The sequence below is a fragment of the Carassius auratus genome, chromosome 1 (genome assembly GCF_003368295.1).
Source record: "Carassius auratus strain Wakin chromosome 1, ASM336829v1, whole genome shotgun sequence".
In the NCBI taxonomy this organism is placed as follows: domain Eukaryota; kingdom Metazoa; phylum Chordata; class Actinopteri; order Cypriniformes; family Cyprinidae; genus Carassius; species Carassius auratus.
The window spans coordinates 13,385,289-13,404,752 of NC_039243.1; the positions used below are offsets into that span (position 1 = coordinate 13,385,289).

The following is a 19,464-nucleotide window of genomic DNA, read 5'->3' on the forward strand; positions in this document are numbered from 1 at the left end:
TCTCACTTTTTCACAGATTTGAAGGGTGAATACTGGATCTACAAAGATGAATGTCATATTACTCAACTTCACTTTATGTAAAGGCGAGCATATGAGTGTTAATAATAAGCAGTGCAACCACAGGAAGTACAGAGTTAGTCACAAACTTAACTTTCTGTTCCAGTTTAAGAAAAAGCTCATGAACAACTGGTACAACCATCAACCCTGGTGAGCACTAATAAGCTCGAGTCTTATTTCTAAGAATAAAAGACGGTACCCATCCACAAATTTTGCGCCACTGTAGCATTAGATATCACAGAGTCAGCAAATCTGTGATCATTTTCTCAAAGTACGTGTCCCAATTTCTGTTCACCACAAAGGCAGATACAGAGATGTGATGCGTGTCAGTTCAAGAGCTCATCTCAGTGTTTTTCCCACCCTATTCTTCCCATTACAGTTCAGCTGGAGGGCTGTAACGATACAGTCAGAGCGTGATACATTCGGTGACACTTCCATGCTGACCCCCTCCCACTCCTTCCATACGAACTGGTGTTTTTGAAATCGGAGCAAAGTTGCACATTTGTCTGATACAGACAACCTGAGCAACTCTGCATAATTGAGGCTGATAAATATGTGATTTCGACTAAGAATATTCATCAACTCTGAGCACTTCTGAAATGCACCTGGCAAGAGAATAAATTTGCATTTTCATTCTTTATCGGAATAAAATGTGAATGCATGTCATTAGGCAGGAGAGATGCAATTACAGGGCGAAAGGAGAAAGTCCTCCCACACACATTTTACCTTCCAGTGAGGCATGCCAGAATTAATAAACCTGTCTGCAAATGAAAATCCTTGCTAAAAGCCTGGGACAGGTGACATGTAGTTCTGCTCTTTTCAATGCAAACTAGATTTCAGTAATTCAGTCCATTTAGCACTTCAATTTCGTCATGCCACAGTAAAAGTTGTCGCACGAAAAAGAGTCCATCTTGTGTTAGCTTCTGAGCGATACAAAAGCTGTGGATGTCCAGCATTAAGATATTATGATATTTACCATAAAAGATGTTTACACTTAGTCCACAAGACAAAAAAAAAATAAAAATAAAAATAAAATAGCTGAAATTATTAAAATAAAATATAAAAAAATGGTTTTTAATACTGTGTGTGTTTACCTGGATGATGTACAACTGTTTTTTGTTTTGCAATGGCTGTTTACATAAAAGAGGGTTCAAATACGAAAACTGAAGACTCTGCTGGATATGGAGGATTTTTCTGAAGAAAAGAGCCCAGTTTAACTGTACAGAACAAACAAGGGACTCATGAACAACCATAACAAAACAAAAAACAGTTGAGGATCATTCAGTGAACCACAAAGTATTAAGAACCAAGGGTTCACAAACTTTTGAATGGGGCTATTTCAATAATTTCAGCCAATTTTTTTTTTTTTTCTTCTTGTGGACTAAATGTTAACATTTTATGAAAAAAAAACATCTTACTCAGGGCAGTACTAAATAAAAAATAGCATGCATTTTCTATGATCTCTCTTATTTTGTTAAATTTACTGACATTTTCATAGATTCTGCAAGGGGTTCACAAACTTTCAAGTGACACTGTATATGCTCGCGCTGAGCTAGAGTGAACTGCAAAGTGAACTCTGAAAAGGAATGTCAAAGATTTTCAATTGCAGTGCAAAGGCAGAAGAGCATTCAGCATTCAGAATCCAGTTCAAAATTCACACATGGCAGCATAATGTCAACAAATGCATCATAATGTTAAATGTAAAAAGAAATACTACCACAAGATAGAGCATAAGAGATATATTTTGTGTTTAAGAAGGAGAGAAAACATTACGACATAAAGCAACAACATGACTGACATTGCTCCGGCAGTGGCTGGATTAGAAGGTGGATATGTTCCTGTGACTTACACTTCTAAGACAAAGGCTGTGATTGACTTTTTATTATTATTATTTCTTCTGATGCAAATATGGAATATTTACTCCGTTGAAAACATAAAGTGTGTGCACTGTTGAGCCTGGAGGAAGGTGATGGGCTCCAGCAGGGATGAAGGTCCTAAGTTTGTTTCTCACACTCCCTCTAAAAAGTTACAACATCTTCCTCTTCTCAAACTCCTGCAGAGAACAGGGAAGAATAAACAGGGGTCAAACAAACATGTACAGCAGGGGCTGCCTTCACTGCGTCCATAGCAGGGGTCTGTTTACAGTTGGTTTGTGAAAGTCAACAAAGTTTACTGCCACAATTTGTTAACATTTACTATATTGATAAAGAGTATACTATGCTGAAAGTGCTGAAATACAATACAAATGATAATTAAGTCTAAGGTAATGGAGTGAAACAAAAAAAGCTACATTTGTCAAGCAAGGTCGATTGATATTTTAAAATCTTATCTTTTATTCTTATTATTAATAATTAATGTGCTGTTTTAAATGTATTTTCCCTATTGATTGTACTTTTTTGTTTGAATTATTAATGTTGTTTTAATAAGTAAATCATATTCAGAAGCTTCTTTTAAAGGCACTTTATAAATTAAAGACTACTCTGATTATTAAAACAACAAGAAGAGTGAAATGAAATGGATTTGAAAGGTAGTTCACATTAAAAATGAAAATGCAGTCATTTTCTTAGCCTCATTTTGTTCGAAAATGGTTAATTTTACGTCTTCAATGGAATGCAAAAAGAATGTCCATGCTGGTCTTTGACTTAAATTAAAAGAGGATGAGGATCAGACACACAACAGGACAAAAAGACAACTTCTGTGTTCCAAACAGGAAACAAACTCATGCAGATTAATAACTTCTAAATGATGATAGAATTTTCATTTTGGGGTAAATTATTCCTTGAAATACAACATATGATTATCATTAAGAGTAAAAATTATTCGGTGTTGCTTATATTTTGTGTTACCCACTGTACGCCAGGGTAAGACACATCTTTTCCTTTGAACAAGAATGATTTTTTTCTTTTCAATCAAGCTTGGAAAACCATTCTTTGGAAATGTGGTTTGTACAGTATTTGTCGCAGATGTTTTGATATCTTAGAAGAACATGCAGCCTTGTCTGTTGCACAAAATCTTTCAGTGTGTGTGTGTGTGTGTGTGTGTGTGTCTGTCGTTTTTTCAATGGTTAGTCTGCTCAAAATTCTTTGTTTCAGCTTGGTGTCACCAATAGTCTAATAGGAATCTATATATTCAATATACATGTATTTAAGTATACATATTTGATTTTTTTTAAATGTGTACGTTCCGACAGCTAGAAAGTCCTCTGCATTAAACAAAAGATGGCTCTGTGAATCTCAGGATCTGAGGCTGTATTAAGGTTAATTGCAAAGAAAAAGCTGTGGGTAAATATAAAGCTGTGAGAAATGCACTGTATGATACAAAGACAAATGTAGATTGTTCCAGTCAGGAATAGCTATTTACATAGTTAATTTACAAAGGCTTACATCTACAGGGTGATCAATTGTGCTTTTGAAAATGCATTTTTCCTCAACTAAGGGAGACGGAATGGCGCATTTCGCAGAGAATTCCCTTATGCAAATATCATGTTTCAAAATATGAAGATGCACTGTAAAAATACTTGAAGCTCTATTGCCATCTAATGGTCAAGCAATGCCTTCTCTGCTGCAGACTGAAGTAATCTGGATTGCAGGAAACTGCAGGTAACAAGAAATTATTTGCTGTGGTTACATCATTAGTAAAAAGAGGGGGAAAAAGAACAAAAGTGTATTTGTTTTCAGGATTAGTTTTTCCCAAGTAAAAAAAAAAAAAAGATGTCATTAGGGTTACTTTTGAGCAATTTAAATGTGTCCTTGCTGACTAAAAGAATTAATATATTTAAGGAAAATTGATCTATCGGTTGTTCTATCTAAAAGTTGCAGCACAAATATTAAAAAAAATAGACAATAGAATGGAAAAAGCTTCTAAATGTTTTTGGCTACATCATCCAAGGAATACTGGGAGATAACGGGTTAATAATCAGGTTGGGACTGGGGCAGGTACGCCATGAGTGAGTTGCCGTATATGTGTGAGTGTTAACATGGAGGAAAAGTGGGGAAGCACACAATCGACTCTGAGGCGTGTGTATGTGCCGTCATTATTAAATCGACCAATGAGATAAACACAGATGTATGAACACAATGGGCTGCAAAATTAACAACCAGCCAGAGTGTTTTTCATCATTACTTCCAATGATTACAAATTAGAATCCAGTGGTGTGGTGGAAGAGGAGAGAAAATGGTATTGATGGAGAGGAAGGAGCGTTTGCTAGCGCTGATAATGAAAGGCTAAAATGATGAATGAGTGTAATACACCCTTTCACTTTTTATACATCTTGTTAAAACTCCTGGCTGTGATACATTGAGATAAAGAGGCAGAGCTGCGAACTCACCAATATAAATGGAGCTTTGTTCATTTCCTCTTTTGCAGTGTAGCTTTCTATTGAATATCTTACGGTAAAAACTGCTGTGATTGTCTAAGGGGGCCCTTTATATTAGTCACTGGTTTGGCCCACAGAAAACTGAATTTTTCAGAGCCGTTAAAGCCTTCTAAACCAATAAATGTACTATAAAAGAGTTATCAGCAAACTGACATCACGGTGTGACTTGTTAAAATACATTTTAAACAAAAGAGAAGACAAATTTATTGTTTTTTTTTTTTTTTTTACTAAAAAGAATTTCTTTAAATGCCTGCTCTAAGCATGTTTGAGTTTGCAGAATGAAAAGCATTGAGCATTTAGTGAGGTAAAACACAAGGTGCCATCTCTGTGGTTACAACTCACACTGAGAAAAAACGGTCTCACCTTGTACATGGTGCTGCCCAGCTGAGCCGGAGACATGCTGATGACGACTCCAGCTGACTGCAGGGCGCCGATCTTCTCTTTGGCACCCCCTTTGCCTCCGGCAATGATGGCTCCTGCGTGCCCCATCCTCCTTCCAGGAGGGGCCGTCAAACCGGCAATGAATGATACCACAGGTTTAGCATTGGCACCCTAAAGAGTAAAAAACAATGACACAAGGACTTTAAAATGCACACACACTTTTTTGTCTTGAACAAAATTAATACTTACACTCAGCTAGGATGCATCGACAATGTGACAAGTGACAACTTTGACAAGTGACAATGATAGTGAAGTGACAGTAATGCCATTAATGTTACAAAATGCTTCTATTTCGATTGTTTGTGAACTCTACATTCAAAGGATCTTGTAAAAAGATGTTGCACATACATATTAAGCAGCACAACTATTTTCTATGGAGACCCTAAAGGGACACGGTGATGGCAGAAAAAAAACAACAACTAATATTTCAGTTCTTTTGCTTTTACTACTTTTTGAGTTCCCCTGAGAAATCTTTACATTTGTTCGCAAAACGTATGGATTCCTGAGATACTTTGCGTTCACTCACAAAACCTTGCGTTCCCCTGAAATACTTCTTTCAAAATAATTTTAAAAAATGTATCTTTTTGACCCCAAACTTCTGTATGGTATGTGCGGTTTATGTACGGTGTGTTTATAAAGTTAACCTGTTAACTGTCACTCACGTTTCTGAAGATAGACTTGAATGTGCATGATACAAACCTAAATTTTTATAATTCATGACTGAAAACATTTTGTAACATGATTTTGATGTGCCATTTACATGGTAATGCAATGTCTGATTTTAATATGGGTTTTAAAGGATGAATTTTGAGATTTTATGTTTTCAAGTGATATATAGCTTCTGATGATTTCTAAAAAGTGATAGAGAAAAAGGCAACGAGGAAGTATTTTTTTTAAACAAAGGTCAAAGCTCCTTTTGTAATGTAGATTTCTGAGGGTGCACTCTTGTCATAAATTCATCTATTACTTTTCCTACATAATTTTTAACAAAAAATATTGGTATAATATATATTTGGGAGTCTTAGACCTTTCCAACGATATATAGTTTGTCAAGATTAGATTAAATTTGATTGTAATATAGTATAGTCAACGTAGGTGTCCCGTATACGGGACGGGGTGACATTTAACAGGTTAAAATCTTTTGTTTTTGTTTGATCCATGCATTATGTGTCTCCATAAAAATAAGCATAGTCACGGGGGTCCTAAGTAAGGCCTACAAGAATAATATTTGTATTTCCTCAAACTGCAGCTCACAGACTTGTAAATAAGAGGTAAAAATAAGTGCAGGGGCTTTTAGACGGTGCATACTGTTCAAAATTGGCATTAAAAGGTAGGCAGGCATATAATAGCTTGTGTGGGAGTAAGCAGATGGGCAGACAGTGGCTCGAGTATGTCATTTAATACAATCTCACTTTCATGGAATGCAATTTGTCATGTCCAAGCCAATTAACTGTCATTGATCATCTCATGGACCATCATGCTCAGGTCCGTTTTTCCCCTCATTCCCACTATATTCTGTCCTCATGAATGACATCGTAATTCCTGAGCGGGATGTGGGTTGTCATAATCGCAAATGAGGCTGAAGCTACTGTGTGTACCTTTGAATTCTGATGAGGCTGAAACAAAAAGTCAAGGGTTGGCTTGTTAGCATGAGCCAGCCCCATCATTTGGGGGGCTAAAATCAACTTTCTCCATTGACAGTCACTCAAAAAAAAAATTGCATTCAGATTTTTTTTCCCCGAACAAACTTTTAACATCGTACGAATATGTTAGTATAGTAGATATTTTAAGTTGCATACCTTTGGGGGTTCCTACCAGCTATTGCCATCAAAATCAATGCTAATAGATAGATTTCTCTGGTATTATAGACTTCCTCAGGCGTAAATGGAGCCAGCACTAATTCAGATGTGCTCATTAGCATCTCACATGAGAGTAGGTTTGTAAACTTCACTGAAAATTTTTGATTTCACTAAAAACTTTAAATGGGAATGCCAGCTGGTGGAGGAGATGAAATGAATGTGACTGCCAGTCAAAGACAGTCTGACTTAATACTTGACAAGCTTCAACTACCCGCTAACATTATGATGCTCTACAGGAGCCGTCTTTGGTTCAAAGCTCAAAGTGTTCATGCTAGCGCAGGCGACTGCAGACTAAAGCCTAATCTGAGAAGATTACGATAATGAACGGAGGTAATTATATTTTGCTCATGCACAAATCCTTGAGACAGTGTTGGAGTGGAACGCCATCCATTAATTTACTGCTCCCTTTTTTTGGCTGAATGACACTCTCCAGTCAACCCTATTTTAGCTCATTTAGCAATTACATGAGTCAAAAAAGGTAACAGTTAACCCAAAAATTCAAATGCTGATGTGAAATTATGTGTGAAAATTCTGAGTAAATTCTAGAGTAAAACATAACAGCACAAAATTGTCGTTTTTGAGTAAAATATTCCTTTTAAAGTGTATAAATGTAATTTATTTTGGCAGTACAAACACCAGAAAAATAGTTGACAGGTTTGCAACAGACGTTTGCGGAGAACACAATCTATTGGGTCTCCATGTTAACAGTTGGAAAGCTTCCTCTTGATCATTCAGCAGCTACCAATAGTGCCGTAGTGACCGTGGACTGCAAGTGGATATTAATGGGCAACTTTCCCTAGGTGACAAATGTGACCAATAAGCAAAAACAAGCGTGAAGCTGACAAGCACTTGAGAGGAATATTCATATCAATATGCTAATTTGGCTGAAAAGCAATTTTGCAGTTTGCCTTGGCAATTCTGACAAGATCTTACTGGTGTATGCATGTTGAAAGTTGATAACTTGCTCGCACCATTATTTGCACAATGCCACTACAGCTAGCACCAGATATGGATCCAACAGGCTGTATAAATGTGCTGTGAAGTTATGGGATTGGACCATGAGCCCTTTGTCACAACTATTATTCCAAAAAGAAAAACAGACATTTCTTCCTAGGCCAGTCTAAAATGGTTCATACAGCAACATAAAACATGACTTTTTCTAGAGCTAATAGTTTACAAGCTCCTGTATGGATCGCCACTTCCATTACCGCCTGGAACCTGATGTATCATCCCTGCCCGTATTTCTTAATGAGACCGGCATGCATTTAACAGTCTGATCAATACAGGTCTTGTTAACAGCGGCAAAGAAGGAAAATGCCATAACCGCCAAATATTTTTCCCAAGGCTCAATCTACAAAATGTCCCATGACCATGTATTGATCTCCATTATTCATAGCCAAGGCCATCTTTGGTGCATTCACTTAAAAAACTACCTTGTTGAGGAAATGAGAAAAGTTCACCTGAAAGAAGTGATTTCACACAACTTGCAACTAGTCTTTAAGGAATAGTTTCCACCAAATCAATTCTCCAATTTAACTAAGAGGCAGGAAAAGAAGTAAGTTTTACAGTCCTAATGTGTGCTCAAAATGTTACACACTCCCTTATCTCCACACAACAGTGCTTAACGGCTTCTGCAACTGTGAAACATAGAAAATTGCAGGTTTTGCTATTTTGGTTCAGTTCAAATGTGGCCACAATAAAAATGAGCTCCTTAGTATGGTCTGATTCACAGATTGGAGAAGAGTTTCTTTGAACCTCCAAGCACTCACTTCAAAATGAGGCACTTGTTCATGTTCTTAACATATTCGGAGCGATTTGCTTGATTTTCTGTGGTTACTGTGCCTCAACGCTATCACGCTCTCAGACTGAATCAGTCCTCTTGAGAAAATGGACATTCATGCATTACTTTGCCACAATCAGAACTGCTGAAACTGTTCCATTAGTACTCATTGTGCCAATGCTTGTTTTGTTTTTGTTTTTTATAAATCACAGACAGAAAATTATCCCAATACAAGACACTAGTTAGTGCATCAGCTCTCCATGAATCTCAGACTGGAGGAATAAATATGCCATGCTTAATGATGACACAAACCGAGGTGCTTTTAGAATGTGGAGGAGGTCTTTGAGATGTTTGGACCAGCCAGGCTGGATTTCAGCTCTATAGACTTTCATTCACAGCCAAAACAGATCAAACAGCAGCTAGAGGCTGTTTTCTCATTCACAGAAACAATGTGAGCTCCAGGGGTGAGTAGCTCCTGCTAGCAAGGAAAGGGGATCCTGTTTGTTGGACGAAAATGCTGATATCCAGATGAAGAAAAATAAATGTCCATGTCCATTTACCAAGGGCTAAGAAGAAAAACTAAGCGATTCATGAATGAATAACAGTGATTCTTTGAGTGGGGGTGTCTGTAGAAGATCCTAAAGACACCAATGGGTTCAAACCTGTATAAAATATGCATATGACTTGTGCAAGTCTATGCATATTGAAAGCCTTTAGAACAATAAATGCGTGTAACCAAGAGACAGAGATATCAAATCTCATCTACATGTGTTTAAATATGGCACATTTGATGTCATTAATGCCAAACTTCATCAGTTCTCATTTTCATAAAAGATCATAACATACTAAATTTGAACATACTTATTTGAAAAAACATATTTTAACTGCAGTACCGTGGAGATGTTTTTCAGTGAATAATGAGTTACATTTTCCTGGTTCTCACACAAAATTGTTCAGACTTTAAAAGACTTTTATGATACATTTATTGTGTTTATCATTTTGGAGCATGACAGAACATACAAGTCAAGTCAGCTTTATTGTCAATTTTTCCACATGTACAGCACATACAGAGAGAATTGAAACTGTGTTACTCTTAACAGTCATGTGTCAGCAGAGCGAAAAGAAGGGGGCTCAGCACACATCCTTGGGGGACCCTAGTGTTCAGTGTGATGGTGCTGGAAGTTTTACTGCCGACCCGTACTACATGAGGTCTTCCAGTCAGAAAGTCCAACAGCCAGCTGCACAGCCAAAGTGTTGAGCCCCAACTGGACCAGTTTGTGAATCAGCTATTGAGGGATGATTGTGTTGAATGCTAAACTGAAGTCTATGAACAGCATTCTGACGTATGAGTCTTTTTACTCTAGATGTGTGAGTGCTGAGTGGACGGCAGTTGTGATCGCATCATCGGTCAAGCAGTTGGACCGATATGCAAACTGAAAGGGGTCCAGGGAGGTGGGGAGGGAAGACTTCATATGGTGCATGACTCACTTCATGAGAATATGAGTAAATGCAACTGGGCGGTAGTAATTGAAGCAGGATGGAGACTGCTTCTTCGGGACTGGAATGTTGGTGGTAGCTTTGAAGCATGTGGGGACATTAACCTGACTTATTGAGATGCTGAAAATGTCTGAAGACATCAGTGAGTTCTTTCAGTACATAGCCAGGAATGTTGTCAGGACACGGACCTTTTGTGCATTGATCCTGCTGAGGGATCTCCTCACACTGTCTCCTCACGCTGGGACACCATCATCACCTGGTCGCTGGTAGGAGCTGGAGTCTTCTGTGCAGTTTGGTCAAAACAGACTTGAAGAGCCTGGCTTGTGTGGGTTAGCCGTTAGCCTAGCCCGGATACCGCCACGGTTAACCCTCTCCTGCTTACTCTCACACTGCTTGTGTCGCCTCTGCTGTGGGCAAGTTGCAGTACTGGGGGTCGGTGATGGTGTAAGCCTCCGGAGCAGACCGAGATCCCACAGTTCTTCTTCGTGCACAGAGTTTATCTCTAAAAATTTGGTTCTGCCGACATCGAGCAGACACTCACGACTGTATGCATGCTTAAAGACAGGTAGACGTGATGATGACGTACAAAAACACTGTGACTCACAGAACAAAAAAACACTGCTCTGACAGGAGAGAGAAGCTGCTGCGTGTGGACGCACCACCATCAACATGGTGACATTTTTTCAACATTTATTGAAAATATATGGAACTGCACAGAAAATAGCATTGTGACCATCATGGCTAACATCACCCTTTATGAATGACTGAAGAAAGAAAATTATGTGTGTTTGTATGGAACAACATTTTTGGGTGAACGACTGCTTTAAATGTTCTTGTATACTATGGTTGCACTGTGCACCGATACTTCAAAAGTATCGCGATTCTCGGATATTAAAAACTCCATGATTCCTAAATTTATTAGTATCGATACTTCAAAGAATGACTACATTGCAGATTTTTAGGAGACATATTTCATGTTGGTGTGTGCAACACATGCTTTCAGTGCCTCCCTATTGACGTCTGTGTTTTTTCTCCTCAAGCATGCAGCAAAGAAGCTGCAGGTTGCATGTGACAAACACTGCAGCAAGATGGCTGCATGTGCAAGCACAAATATTGAAGTAATTTCAAATTTCAGAATCAAGAGAAAAAAAAAAAAAAAAGGGGGCATCCTTCTCGCTGGCCAAGGCACTTGTAGGGGATCGACGGCCTGGCATCCTGGCCCGGCAGCCGTATAAATGGGTACGGTTCCCGTCCGGACCGGGGGTCCAGTGGCTCACGTCTCTGATTGCCGCGGGAGTCCCTCAACGCACCCTTCCTGGACCCATGAGGAAACCAGGGTGCATGCACGGGAAAGAGACGGTCTCCCGAGGGGAGGCCTGTTGGGCTTTTCAACAGTGGCGGTGATGAGGCTCCATTTCCATCAGTTGTGCCCCTTAACACGCCGCCAGCCCTCATCCAGCACCCCTCCTCTCGGGAGCCTGGTGAAGGGCAGCGATTTAGGACGGGTTGCCGATGATAATTAGGAGGAGGCAGCTGACTCGTCACAAGTTCACACATGTTCATTTATTAGTGTGTTATATGATTAGAGTGTTGTCACGGTTTTAAAATAAAGCACAGCAATGATATTTGAGAATGTAATGTTCCCTTTTCCGGAAAAGTATAGAAAAAGTATCGAAATCGCAATTTTTGACTTGGTATCGGTATCGAAATAATAATTTTGGTAACACGACAAACTCTACTGTATACAGCTAAAAAAAGAAAATTATAATAATTTTGCTGTATTAAAAAATGTGGAGGAAGCACATTGACAAATCAGTTTGCGTTGTCTTAGGTGGGTGAGGTAGTTAAAAGGTTAAGTTTTACGTTTAAAAGCAGTTTTCTTTTTAGATGTAAACATATGAGTAGCAGCTTACAGAGTTGTGCTGTTTCAGGTACTCTGCCGCATTCTCTTCTGCATCTCCTCCAATCTCTCCAATCAAAATGATGCCCTCAGTTTTTGGGTCCTGCAGGAACACCTCCAGGCAGTCAATGAAGTTAGTGCCATTAAAAGGGTCTCCACCAATACCTGAAAGAAAATAAACATTGTTCAAAGATCTTTCTGTACCTAACACTCTATAGACTTATAATAATTAGATTACTGATTTAATGTATGTATGTTTCACATACCAACACACAGTGACTGGCCCAGACCCACTTGTGTCGTCTGATGTACGGCTTCATACGTAAGAGTGCCTGATCTAGATACAATGCCTGAAATTTAAAAAAGATGGCCAACAAGTTAAATGTATACACTTGAGTACTTAATTTTTTGATTAATTAACAAATTTATAATGTAATTAAAAATCTCATTTTAATCAGACATTCATAAATTTAATACATCAACACAAGTACAAGTCTCTACCTTTCTTCCATTGATTATATGTTCTGCAGATCATAATTTCCTGTCTTGACCATTTTAGAGAAGGCAAAAATCCAAATTTCTAGCACTTTTCAACATAATACACTTTTCCTGCCATTTCTGTTCCTTTAACTCCAGTGCAATTAGGGGGCAACCAGGCAGTATTTATGCATTAAAAATTTTAATTAATATAGATTATTTGTTATTATTATTTATTTTTATTTTTTTTACTTTGATAATGTCAAATTATACTCAATGAGAAAAGTATTGGAAGGGGCCAACCAAGCCTGAAACCTTTCCAGACAGACATCTCATGAAATCACAACTTTAATTACAGAATCAAGCACAGAGTTCAAGTCTGAGTACTATTCTTCAGACCTCTTCAAAAACCTGTGCCATCTGTCTAGTGAAGTGACTTGAAATGGACTTGAGCCCTGCAGTTTAAAATTCCCTGACAGATGACTGATGAGAAGCGATCTGAACCCCTCTCTTTTTAGCAGTCTGTACACTGTGCTACGGTCTACATCTGAGTTCATGTTCAAGCAGAGACATCTCATCATCCCTGACATGGTGAGAAAAACTCTAACAAATCCAATGTATTAAAAAGTGTCCATCTCAAACTGAGACCCTCTAGCTCTGGCTTTGATGATTCTTTTATGAACGAGAAGACATGAGGTACGCTACGATTTCAAGGATCTCTTAAAGTTATATTAGATCAGCATTTTATACTCTGCACTGTATAAATCTTCGGGAAGGATGACTGAGTTTGCTTTGTCATAACAATGAAAGGTGTCGTTCTGTGGAGCTCTTACCAATTCTTCCTTTCTTGTGGATGTGCCCAGGCATGATCCCAATTTTACACTCGCCAGGCTGCAAATAATAATAATAATAATAAATTAATAATAATAATAATAGAAATAAAAATAAACATTTCAGTTCAGTTTAAATTATACATTTTACTACAGTAACTTAAAGTTACAAGCAGAAAGGGTTTAGAGTCGACACGAATTCATGACTGATCAAATTTAATTTGTTGGTGCACAAAAAAAAAAAAAAAAAAAAAAAGAAATGTTTATCCAAATGCACTACACTTCAAATTTTTTTAATATATATATATATTATTACTGTGATGGCAAAACTGGTTTTTGTCTTCAGCGTCTCATGATCCTTCAGAAATCATTCTAATGTTCTGATTTGGTGTTTAATAATCATACAGTATTAATATCAATCCTGAAAACAAGAAGGAAGTTCAGCAGAACAGCATTCATTTGAAAGAACAGTATTTATTTGAAACAGAAACCTTTTCCAACGTCAAACTGTGTCTTTATTGAAAAAAAAAACCTTACTGACTATAAACTTTTTATTGGTATAGTATAAGTGGTGTATAGCCATCACTTTTTACAATCCATAAAATTTCCTGTTGAATATGCCATTTCACTTTTGACACATAACAGAAGTAAAATGCATACTTAGTTTCATGTTGACCTTATACTGGATTGATTTAAAACAGTGATTTAATTTTGAGAGAGAGACAGTTGACAAAGAGTGGCTTTTTTGTGTTAGAATTAAAACCACATTTTTGCTAACTTCATCAATATCCTACTCTTCAAAACATCCCCTAGTTGGGTTTCCACAAACAAAGCTGTGTCGGTACAAACGCACAAGTGCAGCACTTACGTTGATGACACCGGGACAGTTGGGGCCGACGAGGCGGGTCTTGCTCTGGCGGAGCAGCTTGTGTTTGACCCGCACCATGTCCTGCTGAGGGATTCCCTCTGTGATACAGACGGCCAGTGGTATCTCTGCATCAATGGCTTCGATGATGGCGGCTGCTGCGAAAGGAGGCGGCACGTAGATCACGGTGGCATCAGCCCCTGTGCCATCCTTCGCCTAAAAAACAATTCAAGAATCATGCATAGGAACCAAAATACAAATTGGGTCAAAATCCAATTTGGGGTATTTCAGTTGGGCTTTATGCAAAAGTGTTTAAACTGATAAAGACAACAAAGCGAGCCTCTGGCCTTTAACACTTCTGGTACTGTTGGTGTCACTTGCTCTAAATAACTCCCCTAATAGTCTCAGAGAATCAGAGCAGCTGTCCTAAGAGTAACTGTGGCTTGCAGGATCCTGTCAGCAGTCACACACGCCATTACCTCCTTCACAGAGTTGAAGACAGGCAGACCCAGGTGTGTTTTGCCCCCCTTGCCTGGAGACACTCCTCCTACTAACTGAGAGCCATAGTCCAGAGACTGCTGACTGTGAAACGTGCCCTGGAGACAGAAAGAGGAAACAGAGATCTTTCAATCAAGGACAAAGAAGAATTTGACAATGTTCAGCAATGACAGCTTCTATTTACATTAAAGGGGACATATAATAAAGAACCAAATCTTACTTTTGAGTGAAAGAGCTTGGTGTACTATGAAAACCTACTGTAATTGAAACGGAAAACTTCCTAGCCAGTTCAATCATTCCTGTACACCAAAGGAATGTGTGAAAGTTCACCAAACCTTGAACCACTGCTGGTTATGTGAAGCATCTGTTATTCTAAAATTCTTAGTGTTAGAAGGAATGGTTGAAGTTTACTTTTAGCAAGGTCCCAGTTTATTATTTTTTTCAAATTGAGCTTAACCATTAATGCATAACCTTTTTATTGTTTTGTGAACCTGCCACAACTGATGTAATGCTGAAAGAAGTTGTTAATAAAGTAGGGCTGGATGATTTGGCCAAAATTTATATCACAATAGATTTCTTAATTTCGGTCGACACGATATCATTCCGATATCGATATGAACACTATTAAAAAAGCTCCATAAAAACTGCCAAGAATGCCCACAACAGATGTCTTTGCATACAAACTTATGAAAAATTTATTTGCCAAGTCTATTGTCACCTCATTTAAAACCATATAATATTTTAGGGAAAAAAAAACCCGAATAAGTTAATGTTCAGCTTTTTTTGTATTTAGCCTTCATACAAACAATAAATGTGAAATCATTGTCAAATAATCATCTCAATAACTGTTTTATATTTGGAAATATTTTTAAAATGTAATTTATTCCTGTGATTTCAAAGCTATATTTTTAGCATACTCCAGTCACATTATCCTTCAGAAATCATTCTTATATTCTGATTTGCTTCTCAAAAATAATTATTACGTTGAAAACAGCGGTGTAGAATTTTTTTTTCAGGTTTCTTTGAAGAATAGAAAGTTCAGAAGAACTTAGAAATGTCTTATCACTTTTGTTCAATCCAATTTTGAGCATCCTTGATAAATATTTTATTTTTTGAATTTCTTTCCAAAAAAAAAAAAAAAAAAAGAAAAGAAAGAAATCAAAGCTTTTGAATGGAATAGCATATAATGTTACAAAAGCTTTTTATTTCAGATAAATGCTAATCTTTGGATCTTTAGAATTATCAAAGAATCCTGAGAAAGAAAAAAAACAAATAATCAGCAAATTAACATATTAGAATGATTCAGTAATGATGCTGAAAATTCAGTTTTGATCTCAGGAATAAACTACATTTTTTTAAAAAAGTAGTTATTTTAAATAGTAAAAATATTTCAAAACTGTTTTTACTGTATGTTTTTACTGTACGTTGGATCAAATAAATGCAGGTGTGGGGAACAGAACAATTCTTTAAAAAAATAAATTAAAAAAACTTTAAAAAACCTACTGTTCGAAAACTTTTGACTGGTAGTGTAAGCTGATCATTCTTATAGATTGAAAAAAAAAGTATAAAGAGTATGAAAATTGCTCTGAGTTGCTGCAGAGAGAGAAAAAAAAAAGTTGCTGGAAACGGACTTGAATGCAATTTCATTATGTGATGTACTTTAAAATCAATGAAAATGAAAATTACTATTTTTCTATGATTAGGGATATGAACAGTCAGTGGAAATTGTACATTATGAACTTTAACCTTCATTTCCCACTTCATCCATGTTAATTATTACAAATTATTTTGAAACATCGCAAAGTCCAAAGGCAAGGGTCACCAGCACCAGACAATATCTACACTGTAATGTAACACATATAATTAGAACGAATTAGAAATCTGGCACGTTTCCGATCTATTTCCCCTCAGCCTGTCTTCTTGCCAACTTTTCTACCATCATTTGTTCTCATGCTTTCATTAACACTGAAGTGCTGTGCTAACTTTGCCATTTTTCCTGCATGCTGCCTTTTATAACTGCGTGGCGATTAATTTGAGGTATGGTTTGCTTATGTAGCCAAACAGCAAAGTTAATATGCCGCAATGACACTGTAGTCATTCCTCATCCCCTTCTAATTATAATGAGTGTTCATTAAAACTTAATCTAATAACCCTTTATTACAGTAAAGGGTCGTTTGAAAGAGGGTGAAGGAGAGCACGAAAAATGCAATGAGAGACAGGACATAAATCACAGGGGTAAGAAAAGCAAGGGTACTGGATACTGGAGCCAGCAATGTTAGCATAAAGGGCCTAGGGGCAGACATCAAGAACTATCTAGAAACAATCCTCATCTAGAAAAGATTGTAAAACATATAAAACTCAACTCATCTATAACAGTATGCTTTAAAGTAGTCATATCAAATTGTATAAGTCATGTCATATAAATGGTCTTATTTCCTAATTTTATATATATATATATATATATATATATATATATAACATCATTACATCATATTTATCTGCATTTCGTGTGAAATGCAATATTGCTAATCCAGTACTACCATTCACACAGCTGTTTTTTTCATGTTTACCTGTCATGTGTCATTTAACCATGTTGTGTGTAAGAAACAGACACTGACACACTCAAAACACACCATTGGAGAAGCCACAATTTCGGACAATGACTTTTGCCTTTCAAAACTGTTGACCGAAACAGAAAATGTATTTCCGGCTGATTATATTATTATATTTTTGGCTGCCAAAATTTCAGCGCATCACTACTTGTAACCAATAATGGTCTGTTATGGTGAGCAGCTGATCAAGTTTAAATACAGTGAGATTCACTGTTGTTGCATGCCACCACCAGCGAGACTGCATCCAATTAGTAACCAAATGAAAAAGAGGTAAATCCAGACCTTTTGATATGGGCTGAAATGTAGGGCACTGTGGTGAACGCAGACTGTGGCTACACACCTGTTTTCCTGTGAAGCCCTGACAGATGACTTTAGTGTTCTTGTTGATGTAAAGGTTCTTCCTGTTGCCAGTGTAACAGTGTCTCACTCCAGCCTGCTGCACTGCCAATACAAACACAACAGCAGTGGAATAAGACCCAAGAATCAGAAAATATGTCTAAAAGTTTATTGACGATTTAAGATGATTTTATTATTATTATTATTCTTAATGAAGGCTGCATGACCAAATGTTGCGGTTAAATCTATAACGTTCTATAAATCTTGGATTTTATATCCCTCTTCATTATATTTGTGTCCAGCTGCTTGCAGTTTATTTATGAATCTGTCTTGCTAAATCCAAATGTTTGACCTGTAGGGTAACAACAAAATTAAGTCTGCAGGACTCCATGCTTTTGAAGTCAGCTTGGCAGCTACATTAGTAAACTTGGTGTAGGCCTAAGAAGTTTTTTTCACATTACTCTACATGTTCCCAACAGGGTCTGATGTCCAGAGGTTATGACCTCAAATAGTTTGGATATAAGACGGGGTCAACCACACAACATCGGCTGAAAAGCACCAAGCTGCACTATAAAGTCCAATATGTTTATAAGTGATCAGCGAAGACTTAGCTCCTGAATGATACAATAGAAGAGAAAGCAGAGAATATGACTTCAAAGAAACAGCCTATTGACCACATTTAGATTAGATGGTCCATGCACATTTCTCTAGGTTAAAGTTCACTTTAAACAACTAAGACAATCAGTTGCTTATCTACTGTACTCAATAGCAAAGCTATTTTGTGTGAACACCTAAAGATGTAAAATAAATGCAATGTAATAAATGTAATTTCATTAAGTGTATGGCTGGTTCTAAAAAGGTATAGTATGCAGTGTATCTGAGAGAGAGAAGTCAGTCAACTTCTGTGAGTGAAAATTCCCTTATTGACAGACACTTCAATTGTGCAAGACTGGAAGAGTTAACAGAGAACCAAATGTTTAAAATATTGCAATACTCACAGAGATTACAGTAATAGCAATAAAAAACATTAACATTATAGCAATCACAAAGCTTGTCACACTAGTCGTCATGCATTAATACCCCTCAACATGCGAATTATAAAGAACACTGTCGGGATAAGAGTAAATATCGATCATAACTGTAGCAAAGACATAGACTCTTTAATTTCCAACAAATGAATAAGCACTTAAGTTACATCAAAAGATACTGCTGTCAGTCTGCAACTTTTCAAGTTCATGGAACACTGATCTTTTAAATTATTTATTATAAGTGAACATGGCGATGAGTTTGAAATTAAGCATATTTACCAGTAAAGGTCACGTTTCAGAAGTTCACTGTTAAATATGTTACACTTGTACTGAGAACACCGCCACAGCTGCATTAGCATTAGCATTAGCTAACTGTGTGTGTTTAATGAAAATAATAAGAGATAAATTACTCTCTCGAGTACAGAAGCTGACGGAGTAATGTTAAAACAAAGACAGCGATGTGTTTCAAATGTAACCACAGTCACGTCAGTTTTACTTACAGAGCAACCGGGCAAACAACCTGCAATGAGACATCTTCGGTCATTCACCAATGACACCGGAGCATAGACAGCACCACCGGAGACACATGGACCCAAACGTCAGCGCACATAGTAGTACTGCTAGATGCCTGAAGATAAACAAACGCCTTCATGGAGCGTAAATAATATCTAAACACATCATAGCATTAATGTGACTTTTGAAATAAATTTGTTTTAAAATAATCTATAAAAAAAAGCGCAAGGAAGCTGGAGAATGTTGTTCTTGCATGACTGGCTTGACTAATATAATATAATATAATATAATATAATATAATATAATATAATATAATATAATATAATATAATATAATATAATATAACTAACATCATTGCTTATAAAATATTATTTTGTTATTGTCCAGACTCTTTTT

At 37.0% G+C, this 19,464-nt stretch overlaps 1 protein-coding gene across 1 annotated transcript; it reads right to left on the minus strand.

The window, feature by feature from the left end:
• Positions 1-1,781: 1,781 nt before the first annotated feature.
• LOC113069938 (succinate--CoA ligase [ADP/GDP-forming] subunit alpha, mitochondrial) lies at positions 1,782-19,196 on the minus strand. The gene is made up of 9 exons (XM_026243117.1): positions 19,056-19,196; positions 17,532-17,632; positions 14,561-14,677; positions 14,085-14,297; positions 13,220-13,277; positions 12,176-12,259; positions 11,923-12,074; positions 4,796-4,984; positions 1,782-2,110 (listed from the first exon to the last, which is right to left on the minus strand). Exons 1-9 carry the CDS (start codon positions 19,087-19,089, stop codon positions 2,084-2,086), a joined length of 975 nt encoding a protein of 324 aa, XP_026098902.1. The 5' UTR covers positions 19,090-19,196; the 3' UTR covers positions 1,782-2,083.
• Between the last annotated feature and the right edge of the window lie 268 nt (positions 19,197-19,464).

Bases quoted from the DNA above. Each gene is read 5' to 3' on its own strand.
- LOC113069938 (XM_026243117.1), bottom strand. From the start codon at position 19,089: ATGTCTCATTGCAGGTTGTTTGCCCGGTTGCTCT. The intron at 4,985-11,922 runs GTAAGCTGCTAC...TTTACTCTTTAG, and splicing joins ACCTGAAACAGCACAACTCT to GGTGCCAATGCTAAACCTGT. The intron at 2,111-4,795 runs GTGAGACCGTTT...TGTTCTCTGCAG, and splicing joins TGGGCAGCACCATGTACAAG to GAGTTTGAGAAGAGGAAGAT.